This window comes from Siphateles boraxobius, unplaced genomic scaffold (assembly GCF_051911475.1).
Source record: "Siphateles boraxobius isolate OS27281-9 unplaced genomic scaffold, OSU_SipBor_1 26, whole genome shotgun sequence".
Taxonomy (NCBI): domain Eukaryota; kingdom Metazoa; phylum Chordata; class Actinopteri; order Cypriniformes; family Leuciscidae; genus Siphateles; species Siphateles boraxobius.
In genome coordinates this window covers 24,981,868-25,007,051 of record NW_027508876.1, presented here as the reverse complement: position 1 = coordinate 25,007,051, position 25,184 = coordinate 24,981,868, and the positions used below count along the sequence as shown (strand labels likewise).

General features: G+C 33.8%; 3 protein-coding genes across 6 annotated transcripts; 2 read left to right on the top strand and 1 right to left on the bottom strand.

Annotated features, from left to right (window-relative positions):
- Nucleotides 1-88: 88 nt before the first annotated feature.
- On the top strand, nucleotides 89-11,560 carry abcd3a (ATP-binding cassette, sub-family D (ALD), member 3a). Of its 4 annotated transcripts, XM_077245107.1 has the most exons (24): nucleotides 89-213; nucleotides 1,668-1,965; nucleotides 2,538-2,571; nucleotides 2,876-2,974; nucleotides 3,693-3,781; nucleotides 4,250-4,319; nucleotides 4,556-4,653; nucleotides 5,450-5,573; nucleotides 5,698-5,754; nucleotides 5,839-5,981; nucleotides 6,070-6,139; nucleotides 6,897-6,966; nucleotides 7,057-7,154; nucleotides 7,300-7,391; nucleotides 7,538-7,629; nucleotides 7,720-7,786; nucleotides 7,878-7,941; nucleotides 8,413-8,490; nucleotides 8,593-8,658; nucleotides 8,743-8,832; nucleotides 8,944-9,063; nucleotides 9,551-9,655; nucleotides 9,783-9,839; nucleotides 10,743-11,560. In XM_077245107.1, exons 2-24 carry the CDS (start codon nucleotides 1,856-1,858, stop codon nucleotides 10,818-10,820), a joined length of 1,971 nt encoding a protein of 656 aa, XP_077101222.1. In that variant the 5' UTR covers nucleotides 89-213; nucleotides 1,668-1,855; the 3' UTR covers nucleotides 10,821-11,560. The 4 variants fall into 4 exon arrangements, with proteins under 4 accessions (XP_077101222.1, XP_077101221.1, XP_077101223.1 ...); XM_077245106.1 differs by lacking the exon at nucleotides 89-213 and having other exon boundaries at nucleotides 1,599-1,965; XM_077245108.1 differs by lacking the exons at nucleotides 89-213; nucleotides 4,250-4,319 and adding an exon at nucleotides 3,885-3,954 and having other exon boundaries at nucleotides 1,769-1,965.
- Nucleotides 11,561-13,091: 1,531 nt separating this feature from the next.
- On the top strand, nucleotides 13,092-18,215 carry acp5b (acid phosphatase 5b, tartrate resistant). Its single transcript, XM_077245110.1, has 6 exons — nucleotides 13,092-13,253; nucleotides 13,433-13,623; nucleotides 15,150-15,277; nucleotides 15,370-15,561; nucleotides 17,447-17,594; nucleotides 17,788-18,215. The coding sequence occupies exons 1-6, from the start codon at nucleotides 13,184-13,186 to the stop codon at nucleotides 18,031-18,033; spliced, it is 975 nt and encodes a 324-aa protein (XP_077101225.1). The 5' UTR covers nucleotides 13,092-13,183; the 3' UTR covers nucleotides 18,034-18,215.
- Nucleotides 18,216-19,568: 1,353 nt separating this feature from the next.
- On the bottom strand, nucleotides 19,569-23,884 carry f3a (coagulation factor III, tissue factor a). Its single transcript, XM_077245105.1, has 6 exons — nucleotides 23,647-23,884; nucleotides 23,388-23,496; nucleotides 22,375-22,568; nucleotides 22,098-22,282; nucleotides 20,745-20,913; nucleotides 19,569-20,310 (listed from the first exon to the last, which is right to left on the bottom strand). Exons 1-6 carry the CDS (start codon nucleotides 23,723-23,725, stop codon nucleotides 20,165-20,167), a joined length of 882 nt encoding a protein of 293 aa, XP_077101220.1. The 5' UTR covers nucleotides 23,726-23,884; the 3' UTR covers nucleotides 19,569-20,164.
- Nucleotides 23,885-25,184: the final 1,300 nt, after the last annotated feature.

Genomic DNA, 25,184 nt, shown 5'->3' with positions numbered 1-25,184 from the left:
CCAATGAAATGAGATATTTTGGAGCCAGGTGGTTTGTTGATGTGTAAGTTAGTAAAATGGGTATATAAAAATTCTTTAAAAAAAAAAGGAAGTAAAACACCCATAGCCAGCACTAAAACAAGATACAACAGCTTCAGCTGGTATCTGTAACTTTTAATCATAGTATTATATTTCTTATTCGGTTTTAAATTGTGTCTGATTTACATTTTGATCGTGTCATTTTGTCATTTTGTTGCCTGTGTCAGGGCAACAATTAGATAATAAAAGTAAAGAAAATGTTTTCAAACAAAGCATCACGGTTACTGAATGAATTTGCCTGTCTGACCCCGCTATTCAAAAAACATTTCTTACTTTTTTTCTAAATGAATCATCTGTTTTGAACGAATCGATTGAATAAACCGACCCACTAATTAAGGCAGTGGCTTGCCGCCATCTAGTGGCAAAGTACCATTCTAATTTTTTCAATATTTCATATTTCTGTATTCCAAATTTGATATTTGATACATTAGCCTCATAGGATTATTTATGCAAATTGTAAGTGATGTGTAATTGCTATCAATTGCTATTGAATTGCACTTGACCTGTTCTGTTCCCTTTGTTTTTAAATAGCATCTTGGAATGTTTGGTATTCTTACTTTGGAATGCATTATTGCATTTTTGTTGATGAGGGTGGATTGATGTTTCAGTTTAACTCTGTGTGACATTGTGACTTTTAATTTTAGGAATCCAGAAAGATTTACCTTGTTAAAAAAAAAAAAAAAAAAAAACAATTAAAGAAAAACAAAAAAACAAATATTAAACATTTTATTTAAAGTTTATTCCTTGTATCCTGACACATACATGGATTTCTCTGGGCTAAGCCCTGGATATCCAGTCACCCTAGAACCGCCCCTGGTCCACTATATGTTTAAAATGTGTAATCATGTGTTTACGTTCGTGTTTTTTTTTTTTTTTTTGCATACAAAGCAGTCCTTATATATATATACGTGTATATATATACTCACACGTTATTGCAAAAACGACAACTGTGCATTTGATTATCTTGTTTTTGTTTTTTGAAAATTTCAACTTTGGTTATTTAAAGCATGATAACGGCAGGCCCATTAAAAATGAAAATGTATACATTTGTCCATCAACATACAACACATTTCTTTGTATAGCTTTCAAAAATAGAAAATATGTTATTCAGTTTAGTACTAGGAAAGCAATAAGATCGCTGTCTTTTACGATGTTTTGTTTAATACCTATTGTTTATTTGTGGATCGATATCAATATTTTAATTATAATATATAAAATAAGCCCGTTCTTTTAACCACTGAGTTGTTATGTTGGTAAATCATAAAAATATATTTCCATCATACTATAGTAAATGAAACTCTTAAAAGGGAAAATATGCTAATAAAAGTTATAGCCTAATCTACTAAAGTGAATAAGAATCTGTAATTTCCGAGTAAGACCTGTGTTACTGCAACATGATAATTAATTCATTTAGGCTTTATCTCCCATACGTAAGTAATATGTACGGTTTCCTAAAGGTTTTTTTTTGTTTGTTTGTTTGTTTGTTTGTTTGTTTTTTTGTTGTTGTTGTTTTCATAAAGGGTTAAACACGGAGCAGATTCATGATGATGGTGTGATGATGAGGTCATCATGAATACGGTAGCCGGTAGAGAGATGGACTTCTCTCTCTCTCTCTCTCTCTCTCTCTCTCTCTCTCTCTCTCTCTCTCTCTCTCTCTCTCTCTCTCTCTCTCTCTCTCACACACACACACACACACACACGCTCTCTCTCACACACGCTCTCTCTCTCTTCCGGGCTTGTGTGTGGCGCTGTTCTCCTGACCGTCTCAGTAGGAAACATGGCGGCCGTCAGTAAGTACTTGACAGCGAAGAACTCCGCTGTAGCTGGCGGTGTCCTACTCATTTTATACTTCCTAAAGCAGAGACGAAGATCAGCTGGACTTAACAGGTATGTAAAAACGGACATAAAGTGTCTAATGCATGAATTCAGATTAGGACTTGAGTTCAGTGTCAGAGTGACCCCAGCAAATTTAGTCTAGTTTAATGGCCATGTGTCAAAACCTAATATAACGTTACTGCGATGCTCCAAATGTGCTGTCTAGGTAGGCAGCTCTCTAGGTTTTAAGACGCAGCCTCTATCATGATCTTAAATATTGAAATACATTTATTTAAATACAGATGAAGATGAAGTTTATTGAACATGATTATTAATTGTTGCAGTCTCACTGTCCAACAAAGGACTCTTTCATAAAGGACAGTGTTCGTTGGACAAATGTTGCGAGTTTGCATAATAACAAAAAACTTCTTCTGTAGTTTTTAATGGTTGAAATATACAAAAATGATTCATGCTTGCACGTTGAACTCACTTGATTTCTGAGCATTAAGCATACTTTTCACCCAAAAAATAAATGCACTATATTCATATAGCGCTTCATATTCAATATGATTAGACCTAATGAACTACTATATTGTTTACTGTTGCTATTATTATTTTTTGATCTATTTCATCATTCTCAACAGGAAGAAGGGTTCTCCCAATGATCTGAACAGTGAGGTGAGAGAACTGTATGTGTATAATATAGCCTAAGTCTTTTACTGGGTTTGCTGTTGTAGTGTTCAAGGATAGTGACATCAAATCTGTTATTCAGAGTTTTAAATGAGGTACTGAATGTCCTTAAAAAGAACTGTCTGATAGTCCGTACTTTTTTTTCTGCAGTCTCTACAGATTTTCACTATTCATATTAATTATTACTTAATAAGTGGCAATCATGATCTTTATTTCAAGGTCTGGCTGTTTGAGACTATATTCCATGAGTTTACTTTGACTTTCAACACTTGTTGTGTTTTAAAACCAACAGAAAGATGGCAAGAAAGAGAGAGCCGCTGTGGACAAGCTTTTTTTCATCCGGATTGCACGGATGCTCGGGATTATGGTGCCGAGATTGTTGTGTAAAGAGGTGAGAGTTGTAACCTAGCCTACTTTTTAATGGTCACATGTAATGGCTTTACAACATTTGTTAATGAAACTGAAATTGAGGCAAATGTTGGAAGTTTTCTCTTTTTTGCTAATCAGAGGCAAGTGATTTAAGTGGAAAGACTTTTTTCTTAAAGAAATTAATATTTTTATTTAACAAGGATGCATTAAATTGATCAAAAGTGACAGTGAGGACTTTTTACATGCTTACTAAAAATGCATTTTAAATAAATGCTATTCTTTTGAACTTTCTATCAAAGACTTCTAAAGAAAAATGTATCACGGTTTTCGCAATTTCGCTATTTACAACATCGATAATCATACAAAATGTTTCTTGCGCAGCAAATCATCATATCAAAATGATTTCTGAAGGATCTTGTGACACTGAAGACTGGAGTAATGATGCTGAAAATTCAGCTTTTCATCACAGGAATAAATTACATTTCAAAATATATTCAAATAGAAAAGAGTTTTTTAAATATTGATAAAATTGAATAATATTACTGTTCTTACAGTATTTTTTATCAAATAAATATAACCTTGGTGAGCAGAAGAGACTTCTTTCCAAAAAAAAAAGACCAACTCCAAACTTTTAATTAATATTGTGTGAAAATTTGCTAAATATAAGTAAATGATTTCAGTTCATTATTGTTTTTCACTTTATTTACTTATTTATCCGTGTGTGTGTGTGTGTGTCACAGACATGGTACCTGTTCCTGATCGCAGTGATGCTTGTGACTCGGACCTATTGCGACGTCTGGATGATTCAGAACGGCACTATGATTGAAAGGTATATATCAAATATATCACTATTTCACTTTGTGAAGACGCCAGGCACGCAGTTAAATATTGCTTTAATGTGATTTGATAGTTTTTTCTTCCATCTTTGACAGTGGAATCATTAGCAGAGATATCAAATTGTTCAAGAGGCACTTTTATTCCTACCTGACTGTCATTCCTGGGGTAATTTACTGTATCTTCATGTGCTGTGAAAACTAATGTATTGTTACAGATGTGGTGGCATTATGTAATATACATCACTGAACCTGTCCATTGTGTTTCCTCACATGCTCACTTTTCAGATCTCCTCTGGTCTACAAATGTAGTCATGAATGTGTGCTTCCTTAAAGTGAATTTGCATTCATTTTGTTTTTCATGCACATGAAGGAAAGAATGGCATGCATGATGTGTGTTTATTCCCTTCTGCATTAACTCTGACCATGTCTGCTTGTGTTTGTGTGCACGTTGTGGTTTGCAGTGCGATCATTGGTCGATCCACCGAAGGTTTCAAGAAGTACTTATTCAACTTTATCACGGCCATGCCAATTGTAAGTTTCTGCTTTTTATCAGAGTCGGTAGTAATTGTTAATAGTCAGAGGAGTTCTGAGAATATTAACAGTCTAATCAATGAATTCAACACTAAAACTGCTTCACAATAACAACCTTAATATGTGCTTCCTGTTGACATCAGCACTTTTATGACATCTGTAAGAGAGCTTGCAAGAATTGTATGAGTTTGTTGGTATAGAAACATGGTGTAAATGGTTGCATTTCAATCTTTCAGATTGCCTTGGTGAACAACTTCCTGAAGTTGGGCTTGAATGAACTGAAGCTGTGCTTTCGTGTGAGACTTACCAAACATCTCTACGATGAGTACCTGAAGTAAGACCCATCACTGTCGTGACATTTGCCCCTTTCAACAGCAATGCCGGTAAATTACCCTACAATTTCCAGAACGACTTTTTCGGTAAATACACAAACGTGCTGTTCACACATGCAATGGCATTCTGTCTTTTCACCGGTAAGATACCATGTTCGTCTAGCACATGTTTATAGAAAGCATTTAAAAGCAGTGGAACTTACCATAAATAGCTCAGACAGAGCTTTATGATTTCCTCAAAGCAAACTTTCTCAAATTCCTCAAATATGATATCAAACTACGTCAGCATTTTCAGACCTCATAATCTTCATTCTTTGTTCACACACAGCATCATACCGGTAATGTTACAACTTTTCATATCGGGAAATTGCCAGAACTGATTTACCGGCATTTTTGAAAAAGGTCCTGTTGTTCACATATGATCTCTTTACAGTTATTTACCAATAAAGACTGTATGTGTGAAAGGCGCTAATGTTAACTTAAATATTCTTTACAAACATGAAAAACTGCATAATGCTATTTTCACAAGCAATGCATTTTTATCATTGCTCATACTGGATTATGCGTTTTGTAATGTACTTAATTATAATTTATTAAAAGGGATGCATTGACGTTAAAATTCTGAAGTATTTTGTGTGAATATTACATTTTTGTGAAAAAATATTTATTTATCATTTAAAATAAGTATATACAGTAATGCTTTCATTTTGAGATTAATTTAAAATTTTAGTCTTAAAACTATGAACTGGCCACTATGTACAAAGGAAATGTAAATGTTAACATATATTGGGTTCTTAGGGGATATACGTACTACAAAATGGGAAACCTGGATAACCGCATTGCTAATGCTGATCAGCTGCTGACGCAGGATGTGGAAAGGTTCTGTAACAGTGTTGTGGAGCTTTACTCCAACCTAAGCAAGGTACAACACGCTTTTGTCTAAAATACCAGGTTTAATTTCCCATTAAGAGCAGATGTTTTATTTATTTAGATGAACTGTTTTAGCAATGATTTTTATTTTTTTTACTTCCCCCACCCCTCTCCAGCCACTGTTGGATATCGGCTTGTACATATTCAAATTGACAACAGCAATCGGAGCTCAGGTGAGTTTAGGAAAGACGATGTGAAATTCTTCTTTGGATAAATGCCACTGGATATTTTGAAGATCTGTTGGTCGCTTTGCACAGGGTCCCGCGTCTATGATGGCTTACCTACTTATCTCCGGCCTCTTCCTGACCCGTCTGCGCAGGCCGATCGGTAAGATGACAGTGACCGAACAGAAGTACGAAGGAGAATATCGATACGTCAATTCTCGTCTCATCACAAACAGGTGACCTTTCCTAGTTGTATCTATCTAACAGTATAGTTTTGTCTACTATAAATGTTTTCTCAAATTTTGATGCACACTTGTATTACAGTGAGGAGATTGCCTTCTACAATGGAAATGTCAGGGAGAAACAGACCATTCATTCAACCTTCAAGAAACTGGTGAGTATGTGAATCTGAGCTGTAATATTCACAATAAATCGATTTGACAGCATTATATATGTAGATTTTATTTATTTATTTATAAGTATTATTTATTTATTAATTAATTTTATTAAATATGTATTATTTAATTCAAATATTAAGGCTATTGCAGCTTTGTTTTCAATAAAACTCTTTAAGATTATTTCCTGAAACAAAATCAGATGAGAAACACTGTTTTATAGATTTTTACAACATTACTAATGTCCATATTTTCATGATATGCATTTAGGTTAACAGTACATGCATTTATGTTAATCGATTTGACAGCACTAATATATATATATATATATATATATATATATATATATTATATACAGTATATACAAACGTTTATGTTAGATGCGATTAATAATGATTAATCGATTTGACAGCACTACTTATAACTAAAATTATAAAATTAAAAAAAAGTTTTAAATGATGCAGGTAAATTTAGGATTCACAACATTATAATTTACATTATGAAAAACCTTTTATTATACTGTTTTTGTTTACATTTAACAGTGTTATTACATTATTAGCCTTTTTTAGCATTTACCTTTGTGATCATGCAAAGGTAATTTGAATGCAAAAATCGATGAAATGAGCATCCCCAATTCAATATATATAATACTCTAATATCGTCTTATAATCTGTATGTTACCGATATAAAACCTTAAGGTTTGCATGGCATGGTTAATCTTGATATCTGAGTTTATTAAACTGAGTTTGTTTGCAGGTCGATCATCTGCACAATTTCATCTTTTTCCGTTTCTCCATGGGTATGGTGGACAGCATTATCGCCAAGTGTAAGAGGAAGTTTCATTATCTTGCCAAGATAACATATATATACATGAACATGGACTGTAAAAGATGAATGTTCTTCTCTCTTGTTCCAGATTTTGCTACCGTTGTTGGGTATTTAGTGGTGAGTCGTCCATTCCTTGATTTGTCTCACCCTCGACACCTGAGCAGCTCCCATGCTGAACTGCTGGAGGTAAAACTTCACTCCTGACATTGTGATTATTCCGACAGTAGTTTGTAGCCCTCGATTGCATTCACAATGCATGCTATTTCCGAGGTAAACGTAATATTTTTGAAATAATGAGGTACGGGGCTTGATTATCCATGTTCTCTTGCAGGACTACTACCAGAGTGGCCGTATGCTGCTGCGTATGTCGCAGGCGTTGGGCAGAATCGTCCTTGCAGGCAGAGAAATGACACGTCTGTCAGGGTAAAAGTTCACACATCCTCATCACATTGCATCAGCATCTTTAATCAAGCTATTTGATTGCTTGGCATTTAATTAAAAACTTGATGTTGTGTGGTACAAGTGCAACACATTTGATGCTATAAAACGAGTTTGTCTTTTTCCTTCAGCTTCACTGCTCGCATCACTGAGCTCATGAGGGTCCTGAAAGAGCTGAATTCTGGGAAATATGAACGCACCATGGTGTCTCATTCAGAGAAAGGTAAGCTTTTGAAACTCTCAAGCTCCAAAAAACACTTTAGAGAGATACGTAGTTGATTTTTAACTGTTTGATCATGATTTTCATGAACAGACACTTCAGAAAAGCTCACACTGATCCCTGGAAGTGGAAGAATCATCAACGTAGACCATATCATCAAGTAAGAGCAGCTTCCCTCTGTCCTCTCAATTCCAGTGCTTCACCGTCAGGAGAACCAGCTATGATAAGTTTAATATGCGATCTCTCATCAGGTTTGAACACACACCCCTGGCTACTCCTAATGGAGACATTCTGATCAGAGATCTGAGCTTTGAGGTGCGTTCCACATGGTTATTACATGGTTTGATTTTATAGTTTAGTCGATTTTTGTCAGCTCATGACTTTTCTCTCACATTTTTGACCTTGATATCACCTTGTAATTGCGACTGTTTTTAACTATTGCAACTTTGTTTCTCGCAGTGTAATTTCATATCTTACATTTGCAACTTTTTCTTGTAATTGTGTCAGTTTTTCATTATTTTCACAAGATGATTTCATATTTTACATTTGCAACTTTTTTGTAATTGCAACTTTATAATAACCATTTCCCGCAATTGTGACTTTTTTGGAATTGCAACAGTTTCTTGCATTTGCAACTTTGTTGCAACTTATTTGTAAACTTAATTTAACAATTACCTTGTTTACTTTTTAGTCTGGTTGTAAACAGGCTTCCATCCCTGTCAGAGTGATGTTTGTACAGTGGTACGGTGCGTGTGTGCTCATCTCATTTTGTATTGTTCTTCAAAGGTGAAATCCGGAGCCAATGTTTTGGTGTGTGGTCCCAATGGGTGTGGAAAGAGTTCACTTTTCCGGGTTCTTGGAGAGGTGAGCACTTCTGGGTTACTCAGACTGGAATTCTGCCCTTGTTCTTGGCTCTCTGTGGAAACCTTTCGATTTTGTCTTCTAAATGTTGGGTTGTCTCTCTAGCTGTGGCCACTGTTCGGTGGGAGTTTGACGAAACCAGAGAGGGGGAAGCTCTTCTACGTCCCTCAGGTGATAAAAAAAACCTTTCTCATAGCAGAACATCTGATTGGACCACAACAGCTGAATAACTTCTCTTTTTTTGTCTGCTTTCAGAGGCCTTACATGACCCTTGGCTCACTGAGGGATCAGGTGATCTACCCAGACACCCATGAGGACCAAAAGAAGAAAGGCATCTCTGACCAGGTACTGTAAACTAGTTTTTACAATCTAAACTCCTGCAGCTCTAAAAAGTTTATAATGATCCATGTTTAGTTTTTAACATTTTCTTTCCATCGTCCTGTTTTTTTGTGGCAGGTGCTGAAGGAGTACCTGGATAATGTCCAGTTAGGACACATTTTGGAGAGAGAGGGATCATGGGACATGGTTCAGGACTGGATGGATGTGCTCAGTGGAGGAGAGAAGCAGAGGATGGCGGTAAACAAAGACATTTTCAACAAAGTCTGACATACAGTAAGGCAAAGTTACTTCCAGCAGCTGCAGGGACAGAAGTCAAAGGAACAATACTGATATTGTATACTGACTTTGTCACCTCATTAACATCCTGTTTTTGAACCACTGCACAAGAATTTGCATTAAAGCCCAGATGTTTTACAATACTATTACACTACCACCCTTAGCTGTACTCCTCCAATTACTCAGAAAGTTCTATTTATTTCATTTCACATTCATTTTACATGGTTATGATGGCAGCCAAGTGAGAGAGTTTTTATAACATCTTTCTTTAAAGAGTTCTCAACTTGTAGTTTTCCAATGCGTAGCCCCGCCCACACTGAAATCAAGTTTGTACCACCGTTTTTTGGGGGGGTTTGTAAATTAGTAAATTATGTAAATTAGATTTGTATGTTTATAAATGAGAATTTCAATATGTTTTAAGGTTTATAAAATGATGTTTTTTCCATAGATGGCCAGGCTCTTCTACCATAAGCCACAGTTTGCCATCCTGGATGAGTGCACCAGTGCCGTGAGCGTAGACGTGGAGGATTACATCTACAGTCACTGCAGAAAGGTACCGGACATCGCATCACATCTGCATTGAAGAGATTTCTCTATACCTAAAGAAATTTCCCCTTCATATTTCAGCACATTTTGCTGAAATGTCCCTGCTTGTGTGGTTTATTCTTTTTAATTGGCAGGTTGGCATCACCCTTTTCACAGTCTCACACAGAAAGTCCCTGTGGAAGCATCATGAGGTAAGATCAGCGGTGCTGCTCCATGATCAGTATTTATTGACATACACCATATGCTTCAAAGGTACTTCAAGGCTGACAAAATGAGCTTTCAACACAAATTGGCTGTCAATTAAGTAGATAGGTGAACAAAAGTATTTTTAAGTTGGTGCTACCTTACTGGAGAAAACCGCTAAAAAGGGCTGTTGTTTTCCCTTTTTGCTAAAATAGTTAGGAAAACTTCAACACCCATGATGCACTGGGCATGTTGCCATCCAAGGCCACTCGAATAGCATGAAATAGTGCCTTGTTTGAGTAGGAAATGCTTCTTAGAACTTTTAGTCACAATGCTGTCGACTTGTATTGTTCCCAGGTGCAAGTATTCAAAGAGTAAACATTGAGCGGGTGAGTTAGGATTCCAGAGAAGGATCCAATAAGGATACAAACCTCTGTGTTTGTAGTCTTATTTCAAACTGGATGATACTGTGTTTTAGGCCAATGGAGGGGGACAAACTGAAAGAAACTGCCATTTCATCAGTTAATTTGGAAGAACACTGTTGCGTACAAGAAAGAAAACTGTTGGCATAGTGTTCCACTTTTAACATAATGCTGTTTAAAGGGTAGTGTAAAGTACGGTACAATTTTCATTGATAAACCTATTCTTACAATATCTGTACCGTTAATAACCCTCCGTCAATCCGACTGCCTGTGGGTGGGGATGCAAAAATGCAGAAGTATAATCTATAGGTTTCACAAAAGCCCAGAAGTATGTTTTACGTCATCCGGCTGACTTTTGCTGTCAAATAAACATGAATTTCTAGTAAACATTGTTAATTTTCATATACTACCAACACTCTAACGATACAAAGTGATTTGAAGATTAACGAACTTACACTGTAAGCACAAATTATCCTTTTTTCTTTACAGCACTACCTCCATATGGACGGCAGAGGAAACTATGAATTCAAACTCATCACCCCTGAAACTGTGGAGTTTGGCTCTTAAAGAGGAGCGACAGCACTATACTATCAGCGGCCCTAGTTAGGGGCCCTAGATATTTACTTCTAAAGGAGTCACATGCCAAACTAATCTAGGAGTTTGTTTTTAATCATCAATAACCTTTATGGGATGAAAATGTGTTTAGAAATCTATTAACACTACTTTTGTCCTCAACGATTGTACATAATTTTGTAATTTAAGCAGTCCAGTTTAAAGGACATCCGTTAAGTACGCATGGGAACGTATACCAAGGAAATACGCCTTGTGTCTGTGCACTAAATTGTTTAATAAATGAAATGTTTCTGTATAGGGTCAAACAAATCAATGCCAGCGGACTGAACCGAACGTTTAATATGTTAGAAGCAGGATAATGAACTATTATTGCCTTTTTCTCATCAGCTAAACTTTCATTATGAATTCTTTAAGCTACTAAGTGGCCTTAGTGTTCACTGCAGCATGGTTGGGCGTTTTGGATGTGTGCGAGTTGCTTTTTGGTGCACTTTACCTGGCATGGTGATTTTGAATAACCAGGAATCCATGTGAAGAACAAATGTTCGATGAGAGGTTGCCTATGCACTTGTTTACTCCAGCTTTGTTGGAATTTCTTGATGTGAAAGGAATCTTTCTCTGCAGAACGGTTGTTGTACGCAAGAACTGTAAGAAACGTCATTGTCGTAGCACTTCACGCATCAAGCAAATGAACCACTTTGCTGTATGTTTTCATTAAAAAAGATTGATAATACGAAGTCTGCCTTTTTTTTTCCGTCTTGAAGAAACAGTTGTAGATTGTGTTGATGATTTCGAGAGCGTGTCAATTCCGTTGAACTGGTTTATTGCACATTATGAGGCTGGTTACTAAAGGACATCTTTGAAAAGACGAATGTTGACCTTTAACATGCATCAAATGTAAGTGAAAGGTCATTTAGATTATACGCTTTTTTGACCTTTCACCCTCCACATGACAATGTATTTTTACATAAAGTCGCCTGTTCTTGGCCAAAGGTGGTAAAACACAAACTCTGACATCTTATTGGGTTAAAGTAATACTAAGGAACTGTGCTATTTGATATTTTAAACTACAATCCATCTTATTTTATTGGTTTTAAAGTTTTTCTCTTTGGCATTATTATGTTTTTTAGTGCTGTGGTATTACTATTTGGTACAAGCACTTTACCATGGTACTGCTTGAAAGACTGCAATGGTTTTGTAGCGTAAGCTGTGCATGACTTGCTATTCAGTGTATGTTAATGATTTATGAGATCTGCTGGACAGCTTCTACTATAAACTCTAACCAGAGCCTTGCAAAACACAATTCTGCTTGATATGATATGAAAGGTTGGTATATTACAAATGTATCACTAAACAGAATTTTAGATTAACTTTGGTTGTCATAGTAACACAATTAACATTTTATTTCATAGAGAATTGTTTTGTAAAAATATTTAAAAATGTATGTGAAATATTGATTATAATTTTTTATGCATTTAAAATTACAATTAAAATAATATAGAAAAGAAAATTAGATATGATTTATTTTATAATCTATAATAATTTAATTAATATGATTTATTAATATGATTTATTTTATTATTATTAAGCACTCTTGTTGTTAATACAATTTATTATAAATATGATTTAACTGATTAAAATATACAATAATTATTAACAAGAAAAATATATTATTTTACATATATATATAAATATATGTGACACACTGTTGTAAGTGCAGTAAAAGTTTAATATTCTTATTTGAAATTATAATTAGCATTAATAAAAAAAAATACATTTTGATATGATTACTAATTTAATTTATAATACTAATAGTAGTTATTAATCACTCTTGTTTTGTTGTAACTAAAAAAGTAATTAACTAAAAAACTCATATTAAAAATTATTTTAAATGATAATATAAATAAAAATATTAAAATACTATACAGTTATTATTTTTACAGTCACAAATAATTTTTATTTCTAATTATTAGTATACACTTTTGGTAGCTGAAATTGTTATTAAAAAAATACAAATTATATTACAATTAAAAATAACTTGTATTCAATAATTCTTATTACCAGCAACAATTCATATATTATAAGTAGTTTTACTAATATTGCTATAGTATTTCTAAGCACTTTTTTTCTGATAATAAAATGCATTTGTTTACAGTGTAAACTAGTGAACATTGTCCTCTGCATCATGTGCTTCACTCTTTCATTCAGAGCTCAATACAGGAAGCTTGTCATAAACCACATGTAGTTTCCCTTTAGGTGCAGAGAATAGAGTGTTTTGCTGTTTGTGGCTTGTTAGTGTCTGTGTGTCTCTTTACACTGTGACCGTTTCCAGGATCAGATCAGCCATCTGAAGGCATGAAATGGCGTGGTTGGCCTTCCTTCTTATCTCCTGCCTTCAGATATTCAGCCCATGTCAGGCGAATGAACAAGGTAGAGTATTTCTGATGTATTTTCTTCATGATCTGTATGATTACAAATTTGAAAGCGTCAGGAACTGTAATCATATACCTGGTCACGTGATTACCAGTGTAGACAAACCGGTTCAGTAAGAATTTTCCATGTGATCTAGCATTGAATGTGCTTTGATATAAAGTCTTATTTCTCTCCAGCTTTTCTAAGGTTTGTTGGGATTGGAGATTGGGGTGGACTTCCTTCATACCCCTACTACACGCCACATGAGTTTGACACAGCGAACGAGCTGGGCAGAATTGCTGAGAGCTCAGGTCTGGATTTCGTCCTCAGTCTTGGAGATCATTTCTACTTCAGTGGGGTCAGGGATGTAGATGACACCCGCTTTAAGGTGATCATCAAGTTTCTTCTCCTACATTTCGTTCTTAAAGTTGCCATAAAACATAAGCTGTGATAGTCTTCCCTATTGTGACCTATATGTGTAGGGCTGGACTTGATTTTGTCTATTTGGAATTGATTGGATGGTTGTGGTTTGCTATTGGTCGATCTCATGTGAGTGACAGGTTGCCCCGCCCTCATGCCAGTAAACATCATCAGAGAAGAGAATTGTCGTTGCTGCAAGAGGGGAGAGGAAGTTATTTTGATTGAAGATTATGAGGCTACATGAGTTAAAAAAATAGTGGTGTTGCCGGATAGACAATTTCATAATAAATACTGCAATATTCCTTTAAAAAAACATGAATTGCCAATGTCTAGGTGACTTTAAGTGCTTGTGAAATTACAGCAAACCTTTTGAGGTGCATCATGTAAAATACAAGGTTTCCTCAGGTTGACATGTATTTCATGGTTTGATGTCTGGTGTTGATGATGTAACTAGGATGAGACAGGTTGGAGAGCAGACAGTGGGACCTTGTCCAGGGTACTTTAGTCTTTACACCATCAGGACATGTGAGCTTATGTGAAAGACAAATACGTCCCTCTAGTGGTAGAGAAACAGAACACATTCAAGCTTTTGCCGCCTTTACTGTAGTTTGTGCATAGTGATAATAGTTTTACCACAAATAACATGGGTGGGTCCTTGTCACCAAATTTAGATAGATGCAACTATGGTATATGATACCATATGAATGAACCATGGCGTTTTATTTTATGGTATTTTATTTGGTTTACTTGTTGCATTTGTATTAGGACCAACGCACGCAAAAGTAAAACTGGTTGGCTCCCCATCACCATATTTACATCAGTGTAAATAAACTAATTTAAAAACTCTAAAATAAAATACAATAATAAAATAAAAGTACCATGGTACAGTGAGTGCTTTCATATATTCTCTACCATGGATGTTATATGGTATATGATACCATATATGCACAAACCATTTACATTTCTTACAAAAATAAAAAATTACTTACATTTTCTTAAATAGCATAATGTATTTTTATAAACAAACTTTTATTAATAATGATTACTTTTGTTAATTAACAATATTTCATATTTTAAAATGTTTAAATATATATATATAATATATATTTTGAAAAGTGTATAATAATAAAATGTACAATACATAATTTTTAATATTTTAAAATGTTTAAAATTATTTCAAATATGTCTATTTTTTAAAATTCAATTACATAATGTGATTTTATTTTACCAATATATCATTGTGTGTGTGTGTGTGTGTATGTGTGTATATATAATATATAATAATTTATATTTATATATGCAATTATATATAAATTATATATAAATATATGTGTGTATACATACACACACAGACATTTAAATATATATATATATATATATATATATATATATATATATACATATATATATATATATATAATTTAATATTTATAATATATAATATATATATATATTTTAAATGATGTTCTAATGAGGCTCTAATAAATTCTTCAGTCCACCTATGAGCGTGTGTTCTCTCATCCCGCGCTGATGAACGTGCCATGGTACCTGGTTGCAGGAAATCACGATCACCGTGGAAATGTGTCAGCCCAGATCGCCTACTCAAACAGATCTGAAAGATGGTGAGTCAGAGGTCAAAGGTCAAAACCTGTGCATTAAAGAATGTAAACATGAGCATTCGTGACTACAGTGAGCTGCTGTTAATGTTTGGCAGGATCTACCCCGACCTCTATTACGAGCTGAACTTCAAGGTTCCTCACAGCAACACGTCCATCACAGTCCTGATGATCGACACAGTGGTTTTGTGTGGCAACACGTATGACGGGCTTCACCCGGCGGGTCCCGAGGACTACGTTGCTGCTAACCAACAGCTAAAGTGGATCGAGCAGAAACTTCAAAATACCAGGTGAGATATTAGTACAACAACAGTTGTTAATTAACACCCAAATGCAAACACTTGCACAAGCGGCCCAATATCTAATATAGGTGAACAAACACCTCTGAAATCCAGTGTTTTGTTTTTTACTGAGCAAACATTAGACCTGTAACAGGAATTTTAGGGCATGTTTTTAAAGGCCCTGACCGGTCACACTCCTTTCACTCCTCAATTGTCACATTCCTTCACTTATTCTCTCTCTCTCTTTCACCGCCTCAGATCCACCCTCACATTCTCTTAAATCCCAGATAGGGCTTGGAAACACTCCTGGCATTCTTTTCTAAAAATATGGCCAAGTCTTTAAGACAAAGTTCACCCAACAATTAATTCTGTCATTATTGTCAACATAAATGCTGCTATGTTTTGTGTGGAACACAAAGAAGAAACGTTTAACCCTATAAAGCCTACTGTGTCATATTTCATACATGAATTTCTAAGGCCTCTAAATTATCAACACGATCAAAACTGAAAAATACAATATTCTATACGTGTTCTGTCATCTGTGTTTGATAGTTTATACTTCTTTGCGAGCAAAAGGCCCTTTTAGTACTTTAGTAAAACACTGGTACATGACTTTTTGCTGAGAAATATATAATGATTTTTATAAGTTAAGGTAAGAATAAATGTCATAATTATTAATGAATATTTACTGTACAAAAGCAACTTACTGTAGGTTTACTTCATACATATTTTTTTGAGAAAGATCATATTAAAATGTATAAAATATACAAGTATTTTTTTTGAAGTATATTAATTTGTACATCTCTCAATCTTCATTGCATTGCATTTTGTCCCCACAATCAAAACTACAGAGCTTTGATCATAAATATAAGCAGTTAAATATAATCTTATTAACATATTATTGGGAGATATAAAGTGACAACTGATAGTAATATGCATTTTATGTACGTAGTCAGTTATACCATGGAGCCCCTAAAGAGAAATAATAATGAAGGGGAAAAAATAGGAGTTCTGAGGAAAATAATATGCCAATTTTTTTGTATTCTCTCGCAAATGTGTTCCTCTGATAAACTTTGCGTTCCATTGCATAATTTTTGACTTTGCGAGCGAACGCAAAGTTTCTCAGGGGAACGCAAAAGTTTTGAAATATATTTTTTTCCACCATCTCTTATTTTTTCCTCCACCATGTCCCTTTAGACGCTCTGTATTTATACTGTTAATCTTATTTTTATTTCAAGCCACCAGAATGTATTCTTACTTTTGGGTCATATAAATAACATCTATACTAAATTTTTTGCTCAGAATAAAATGTAGGCCTCTGATAAAATGTAAAACAATATTGATACTCTCAATGTCATACTATGGGCCGTAAAAGCCTGATGTATCAAATATAATCTGCAAACTTTTTATTTTATTTTAGATGTTCTTTTATATTTTGTCTAAAGGTTCAATACACTGTTCCATTTTTTTTAAATGATTTTTTTTTATGGCGATTATTTCATATTTCAGGCTTTACATGGTTAAATAATGTTTTTTTCATACAATGACAGTTTATAGTACTACATCAAACCTTTTTTAATTGCCCAGTTTTATGAATTGAAAACACAATTCTTACGAGTGAATACTTGTTAAAAAGGACTTGAAAAAGGATGAAAGGTTAAGCGGATTGAGGATTGTGTTTAATGTAGAAACTGTAAGCAGCCAGATAAAACTAAAGTCAAGCCGCACATGCCCTCACACGTGCAGGGGGAAAATCCAGTAAAAATCCCACGAGAATAAAAGCGGCAAGCGCATTCAAACACTCACAGCTGTTTTCCACATCAGAAAGTCAAACAAAGTTGATATTCATCAAATGCTTTAATAATAAATGCATCTTTTGGTTTCTAATCCTCAGGTCAGATTTTGTCATTGTGGCCGGTCACTATCCAGTCTGGTCCATTGGCCATCATGGTCCGACTAAGTGCCTGGTATCGAAACTCAGGCCTCTCCTGAAGAAGTACAGAGTCTCTTTATATCTGTGTGGTCATGACCACAGTCTACAGGTCGGTATCTTGAACATCACATTATCGTGTAACAGGAAATTAAGCTAATTTTTAATAAAGCATTGTATTAAGAAAATGTATTAAAGTGACTTCTATGGGTGCTGAAGTGTTTTACATTATGTTACTGTATTGACCAATCAGCATTAAGCAATAGAACTATAAATATGTTCTAAAAGTATTTCTGTTTCATCAGTTTATCAGAGAAGACGATGGAAGTTCGTATGTTGTGAGCGGAACGGGAGTTGAAGAGGATATTTACTCTGGCCACAAGAACAGCTTCCCGTCCTCTTGGCAACTCTTCTCCAGCATGGTGAATCAGACGACAGGAGCATTTGTGTACTTTGAGGTCGATACGAATGAGATGCTGATAAGTTACATCCAGCCAGACGGGAAGTGTGTGTACCAGACATCCGTCCCTAAACGCAAAGTCCTACTTTGACATAATTATAGCATTTGACCTAGTCTGCTTTTAATAAACACATCAGTCACTTTGGCGAAAGTCCTTTTTTAATTGCACAAATAATTCTGTTGTATATTTTATTTGAATTTAAACTGTTGTTTTTAGTTAAATTCCTGTTTAGTTTGCGGAGAACGAAATAAAACACTTATATTTCATAAAAAGTGATTTGCTGAGATTATTGCAAAAATACTTTTTTTCTTTTTCTTTTTACATGTATGTGCAAAATCATTTGATCAGAGTTGCGAATGTGAGTTTGCAGTCAGTATTGGATGTAATGCAAAATAAACTTTTTAACGAGTTGTCCTATCAGGTTGTAGTAAATACAATGCAACGTCTGATTCACTATGAAATAACACTTATGAGCCAATTCGGTTTCAAGAACATGCAGCAAAACCAGTGTAGTCTGATAATGACTCGTATGAACTGGTCCTTTTTAGTAAAAAAAAAAAAAAAAAAAAAAACTACATACAAGAAGTGTAGTATGATTTCAGAAGGAATAAGTTTCTAGTTTGAATCAGTCTGATGAATCTTTTACTGAATCGATCAGAGCTGTGACTGAATGAACTCCTGACTCACTTACTGAAATGTAACATATTTTTATTATTTTAAATAATACAACTTAAAAATAAATAAAAAATTATATATACACACACGTGTATATATATATATATATATATATATATATATATATGTATATAGGGTGTAACGAGACCCTCATGTCACGATTTGATACATATCACGATATTATTCCGATACACCAAAGCATATGATAAAAGGTAAACAAACAATGTACTGTTGATTAAAATTCTGAATTTGGTATTACATTGTGGGTGTAAATGAATAGGCTTGGACTTGGTGCTGATAACCCAATGCACAGGACAATGGTGACACCAGAATAAAAATATTCATGATTTTGAAGCTGAAAATACAGAATTATTTTAAGACGAATATGCTTGCAATCTGTCACGGACTAGAAATATTAAAAATAATGCAGGCCACTTTTTACTGGTAACATGAGACATTTGGCATTATCGGGACCCACAAATATTCCCTCATTGCATTATACAGTTTATAGAAGTTTAATGTAGGACTGACACTAAAACTCTGAAAACTTAAATTTTTTCTGACACAGTAGTTTTTATTTTGGTAACTAAACACAATACATATTGTCACTATCCACGATACATACTGTTGCATTTTTGTATTGCGATATATTGTGACACGATATATTGTTACACCCCTAATATAGGCTATAAATAAAACAACTAGGACCTGTACATTTTTAACAGTTGATTCACATTTAATGTAACTCTACTAACTTACAAATGGGGGCACCATTGAGCTATGTAACATCTTTATATCAGTTTGATCTTTCTAACTGAACGTGCATACAAAGGCATTATAATATATATATATATATATATATATATATATATATATATATATTTATCATGTTCTTTGAAGTTAGAAAATATAAAGGCAAAGATCTAAATGCTGATTAGTCCACATGTGTATTTTTGTATATTTATTTATTTGTGTGTGTGGTTTTTAAATCCACATCAGTACCATTTTCACTGGATTCACAGGTCTGAAGTATAATGATAAAGTTATTGCACCAAAATGGCAAAAATACACCAGATATAACATTATTTTTTGATTAATGGTTGGCCATGTACAGTTGCAATGTGATAAAACTGAAATTAAAAGAGCATTTCAATATTACAACAAAAAAACTTTAAAAAAAACGAATACAGTTTACAATATTGGCTAAAAAAATAAATTAGTTCTTTTATTTCATAAAATATGATCTGATTTTGATTCTCCCAAGTGCGTACAAAAAAAAGTCTTAAATCATACAGTATTCCCATTTGTTAGAAAGTAGATGAAATTAGGCAGTGCTTCTAAAAATGTTTATAAAGTACACTTCAGTGCCAGACTAAAGGACCCACCACCTGACAGTATAAAGCTCTTGTCTTGCTAAATTATATGTCTAACATATCTACATTTAGAGGTTTCACAGAAACACTATTTTTTTATATAAAAACGGCACACCATCCTCCCTTCATTAGGGAGTCTAATTTAGACGTACCAAAAAGAGCATCCACATTCCTCACACACCGTTCAATGGTAATCCCTCTTTTCCTGTGTTGTTCGGTTGCCTTCTTCGCCTGCAGCACATCACGATGACAATAATGATTGTGGTTATTGCCACAATGATAATAAGAATGGCTCCGATGATGACACCAATGCCGTACTCTGCAAAAACATTACATCATCGTCATTATGGTCAAACAAACACTTGATTCAATGATAAGTTTGATTGGACACCACAGGAATTTTGCAGTTCTATTGGTCCCTAGACGCTGATATGATTCATTGACAAGTTACTATCATAATCCGCCCAACAGACACATTTCTTATCAATTAGGAGTTGCATTAAATGTCTCAGCGCTGTGAATCACACATTCATAGAGTCCATATAATCCTCTGATATGATACTATATCAGTTATCCGACACTTCATAAATGGATGCGTTTCAGTCCAGATCAGGGGAGTGAGTCTATTTTGGGAAAATGATTAATTCCCCATCAGACAAAATTCCCAACGTTTGCTTTTCCAGGGATTGTTCTGCAGAAAAATCCCTGACAGACCAAGTTAAAGTCTTGTTATTTAAATATTGAAAGCATTACCTTCAAAGATAGATGTGCCTTCTTCCGGAGAGCACTGGATGTGGCTGAGATCCCCGTGTTGTTTGTCCAGAGCGCGGGAGGGGAGGTAGGCCTGAATGTTGAAACAGTAACTCACTCCTTGGTCCAAATCCGTCAGCTCAATGATGCTGCTTTTACTGATCTTCTCTTTCTGAAGAGGCAAACACATGAAATTATGTATAATACGTATAATGAATCATAACACTTTATTTTACAGTGGACACCTTAAAATAAAGTGTAATAAGGTCCCATTACTGGCATTAACAATTAGCAATACATTTGTTACAGTATTTATTAACCCTTTGTTAACTTTAGGTAATAAGATCATTGTGACTTCATGTTAACTTATGTAGAACTAATTTTAACAAATTAAAAAGTGTATGAAATAAGGCTGCTTTTATTTGATATACAAGATAGAGTGAAACAATAATACTGTGAAATATTACTTTTTTATTGTAAAAGAACTATTTCTATTCTTTTTTTTCTATTCTAAGATATTTTAAAATGTAATTTATTCCTGTGATGCAAAGCTTAATTTCCAGCATCATTACTCCAGTGTCACATGATCCTTCAGAAATCATTCTAATATGATGATTTACAGCTCAAGAAACATTTATTAGTATCAAGTTGAAAACAGTTGTGCTGCTTATTTTTTGTGGAAATCATGATACATTTTTTTCCCCAAATTCTTTGATGAAATTGAGAAAAATATGTATTTAAGATAGAAATCTTTTGTAACATTTGTCTTTACTGTTACTTTTGATCAATTGAATGCATCTTAGCTGGATAAAAATATCTATTTATTTAAAAAAATAAAAGAAAAATAATATATATATATATATATATATATATATATATATATATATATATATATATATATCTTACTGAACCCAAACCTTCGAAAAATAGTATAGATTATTTGGCAGAAACTATAGTTATATAGTATTATAGTAAATATATTATATTTTTGTAGCTGGCATGTCTATTGAGCCCAATGATATCATGGTGAGTAAAACATATATTTTTTTTATAACTGTCATACACACACATACATATATATATATATATATATATATATATATATATATATATATATATATATATATATATATATATTGTGGAGGAAGCTTTTAGTTTCTAACTGAAGAAAATGTGGAGGGTTCATTTTCATTTAATATTTAATGATTTCATAAATGCAAGGTACTGAAACGATTAAATGACTGTGTTTATCTTTAGTTAACATGGTATAAATCCGGATCATAATTTACAAAGTGGCAAAAGCTCTCAGAAAAGAAAGAACGATGAAAGATACTACATTTTACAGACAACACTAACCTTTCCTGTGCTCTTGGCTTTCCTGTAGATAACTTTATAAAGCAGGTCGTCCCCAAAAACATCCCGAATATTCAGTCTCTCATTAAGATTTTTAAAGAGAGCTGTGGGGACATCCGTTACACGCAGTGTCGTCTTCCTCTTGTCATTGTTTACTTCTATTTTAAACTCTGGTTTGCCAATGACAGCTGAAAGACAATCAAAGCAGAAGATCTTTATAATGGTTCAAAATCTTCATGTCATTAAATAGAGTGTAAAGTTGGTTGTTGAGAATACTGACTGTCATAATAAGGGGAGAATCTCTCAGAAGTGACATGAGGGAACTCAACCAAATCCGAGGAGACGCCCCGCATGGGTTCAGACAGGATGTCGGCGATGTAAATGGCCTTCAGGTTTTTTAATTCTTCAGTCAGGTCGCATTCAGTTTCCATAGTCTTGATACAGTGTGGCGTCCGTTCTCTGTCCTTGGCCAGTCTACAATCATTAACACAGATACATTTACCTGTCTACATTCATTTAACAAGGTAGACATTTAGAAATTAAATACAACTTTTGGAAATAATAAATTACATTACATGACGGGTTGGTGCCTGCTGTAACAAGTCATGGGTGTGGAACTATGCTAGAGTTGCTAAATCTACACATGTGAGAGCATTTTTGTTCATAAAGCTTTTTATGGGTTAAACATTAATAAAAGAGTGTCTCAAATTTAAATTGTAAGTTGAATCGCTGCCCTAAGAAAATGGATCCAAAGTTACAACCTGCAGAGTTAAATCCAATTAACTTTTTTTGTCCACTTTTGACTAAATTAGTGGTGAACATTGACAGAAAATTTAGTATAAATGGCAGAAATTATTTTGACATGTTAAATAGATGGCAACAGATTAAAAAATCTATTATATACACTTATATTGCCGATACACCATACACTTTTATTGGTTTATGGCCATGATGAGATTACAAAGTGAGAAACCTTTTGAGATAATCAATGAATTATAACTTGATTGGTCAGAATCAATATGATCCGAGTAATATTAGATAGGCCTAATACCATGAAGCTATATATGTGTACAATTCACTTTTATATTAAACTTGGGGAGACTAAAAGATTTAGACCATTTTCTCTTTTGTGTTCTGACTATATCTTTTGATGTGATGTACTACATTTTTAAATTTAACCCGGTTATGTTCATTCCTGCACATTTTTGATAGCTATAATACTGCATTCAGAACAATGACTGTAATAATAAACAACCTGTGCACTAACTGTATTGTAATAAAGACATGACTTACTCTGAAAATTCAACAGTGTAGGTATAATTCGTTGGTTTTGGACTCCATGTTAACATGGATTTAAAATTGAAAGAGGACCAGGCTACTCTCTGTGCTTTTGGAAAGATGTCTATAAAAAGAGCAAAGCAAATTAATCAATTCGATTGTTTTAAATAACACATTAACTAAAATACAACGATAGGTTTAAAAAAAATAGCTGGTTAACAAACTGAATAACATTTCATTTCACTGAATTCAATCATTGTCACAAGAGACTCACCTGAGGCGTAAGCCTTCGTGAAAAATGAAACCAGGACCAATACAAGCATGCGAACTTTCATTTGCCTGTTGCTTTCCATGTTGTCCCAATGTGACAGTATAATCCAACTACAGTACGAAGACCAGATAAAACTCCTTTAACCAGGTAGAATAAAAAAATATGATAGTGTATCCTGCTCCCAAGTGGTTTATAAAGTCCTCCTGATTGTGTGTGTAGGCTCAACAAACCCAGTCAGACCATTTATGATTCGAGTGAGACTAATTAAGCCCCGCCCTCTAGGACCACTTATGGTATTTGACCATTTATGGATTTCCGCATTGACATAGTTGCCTATCACAAAATGACCAAAGAGCATTGGCGTTTAAATAACGCGCGTTTGACAGGAAATGAATATATTACTAAATTATAAAATAATATGTATTTATTCGTTTTTAATTATTTTATTTATACATTTGTTTAATGTATTAGTTTAGTTTATTAATGACCTATGTAGTTGCTTTGAAAGTACCCCAACAGAGAAACAATTTAATAATTGTTCACAGATATTGAAGGAATATATTATTTTTATCCCGGCCATATAGTGCACATAAATCATATTTATAGTGACTGGAAAGCTGGGGAAAGTTGTCACACTATATACACTTTATACGTTATAGTGATTTATTTATTTCAGATTTGTTTTTTTTTTGAAAGTCACTTTCTAGACACATTTATCAAATTGTTGTAAATATATAAATAAATAAATATTGAACATTTACAACACATGTGTTTCATTAAACACAAGTTGATCTTTTGAACTGGCCAGTATCATTTGATGTGTTTAGTCACTCTTTACACATATGTGCACTGAAAAATAATGCAAGAAAAAATAGATGTCTCAAAAATCTAAAATGTGCAAAAAGTCAACTTATGTAACATATCTTCCGTTTTATTATTATTATGATTATTATTATTATTGCAGAACTTATACATACATACAAGATCCGGGGAATGAAGCATGGTTGCTTCACAATGAACAATCATAACGACAAAAAAAAGCATAAATGTTATGGGAAACATAAAGGAGACTTTTTTGCTTGTGAATGAAAAAAGATTAACAACATATTCAAGGAACAACAGCTTTGGGTTTTCAGTTGAAGACAACCTCTTTGAGGACGAAGGTATGGGTCACATTTAGGGCTAAAAACAGAACAACCCTAAATGTATTGGTTATACTTACTACAATCACAAAATAAATGGGCAGCTGTTTCTTCAACAAAACCACAAAATGTTTCATCACAAGTTTCACCAAGATCGGAATATTTAGAAATGGATGAATTAACACGATAGATTTTATGAAGGATATTATAATGAATTTCCTTTCCTATATATCTCCATGAAAGCAGACCCTCGACAGCATCAGCTTTTCTGCAGGTTATGTAAAGACAACAATATAGGCAAACCATTTCAAATGTTACATCCGAGAGCAACACAAACCTCATCTCTCATTAAAAAGAAATCTGATTTCATAAATAAATTAGTTTAGCAAAAAAAAAAAC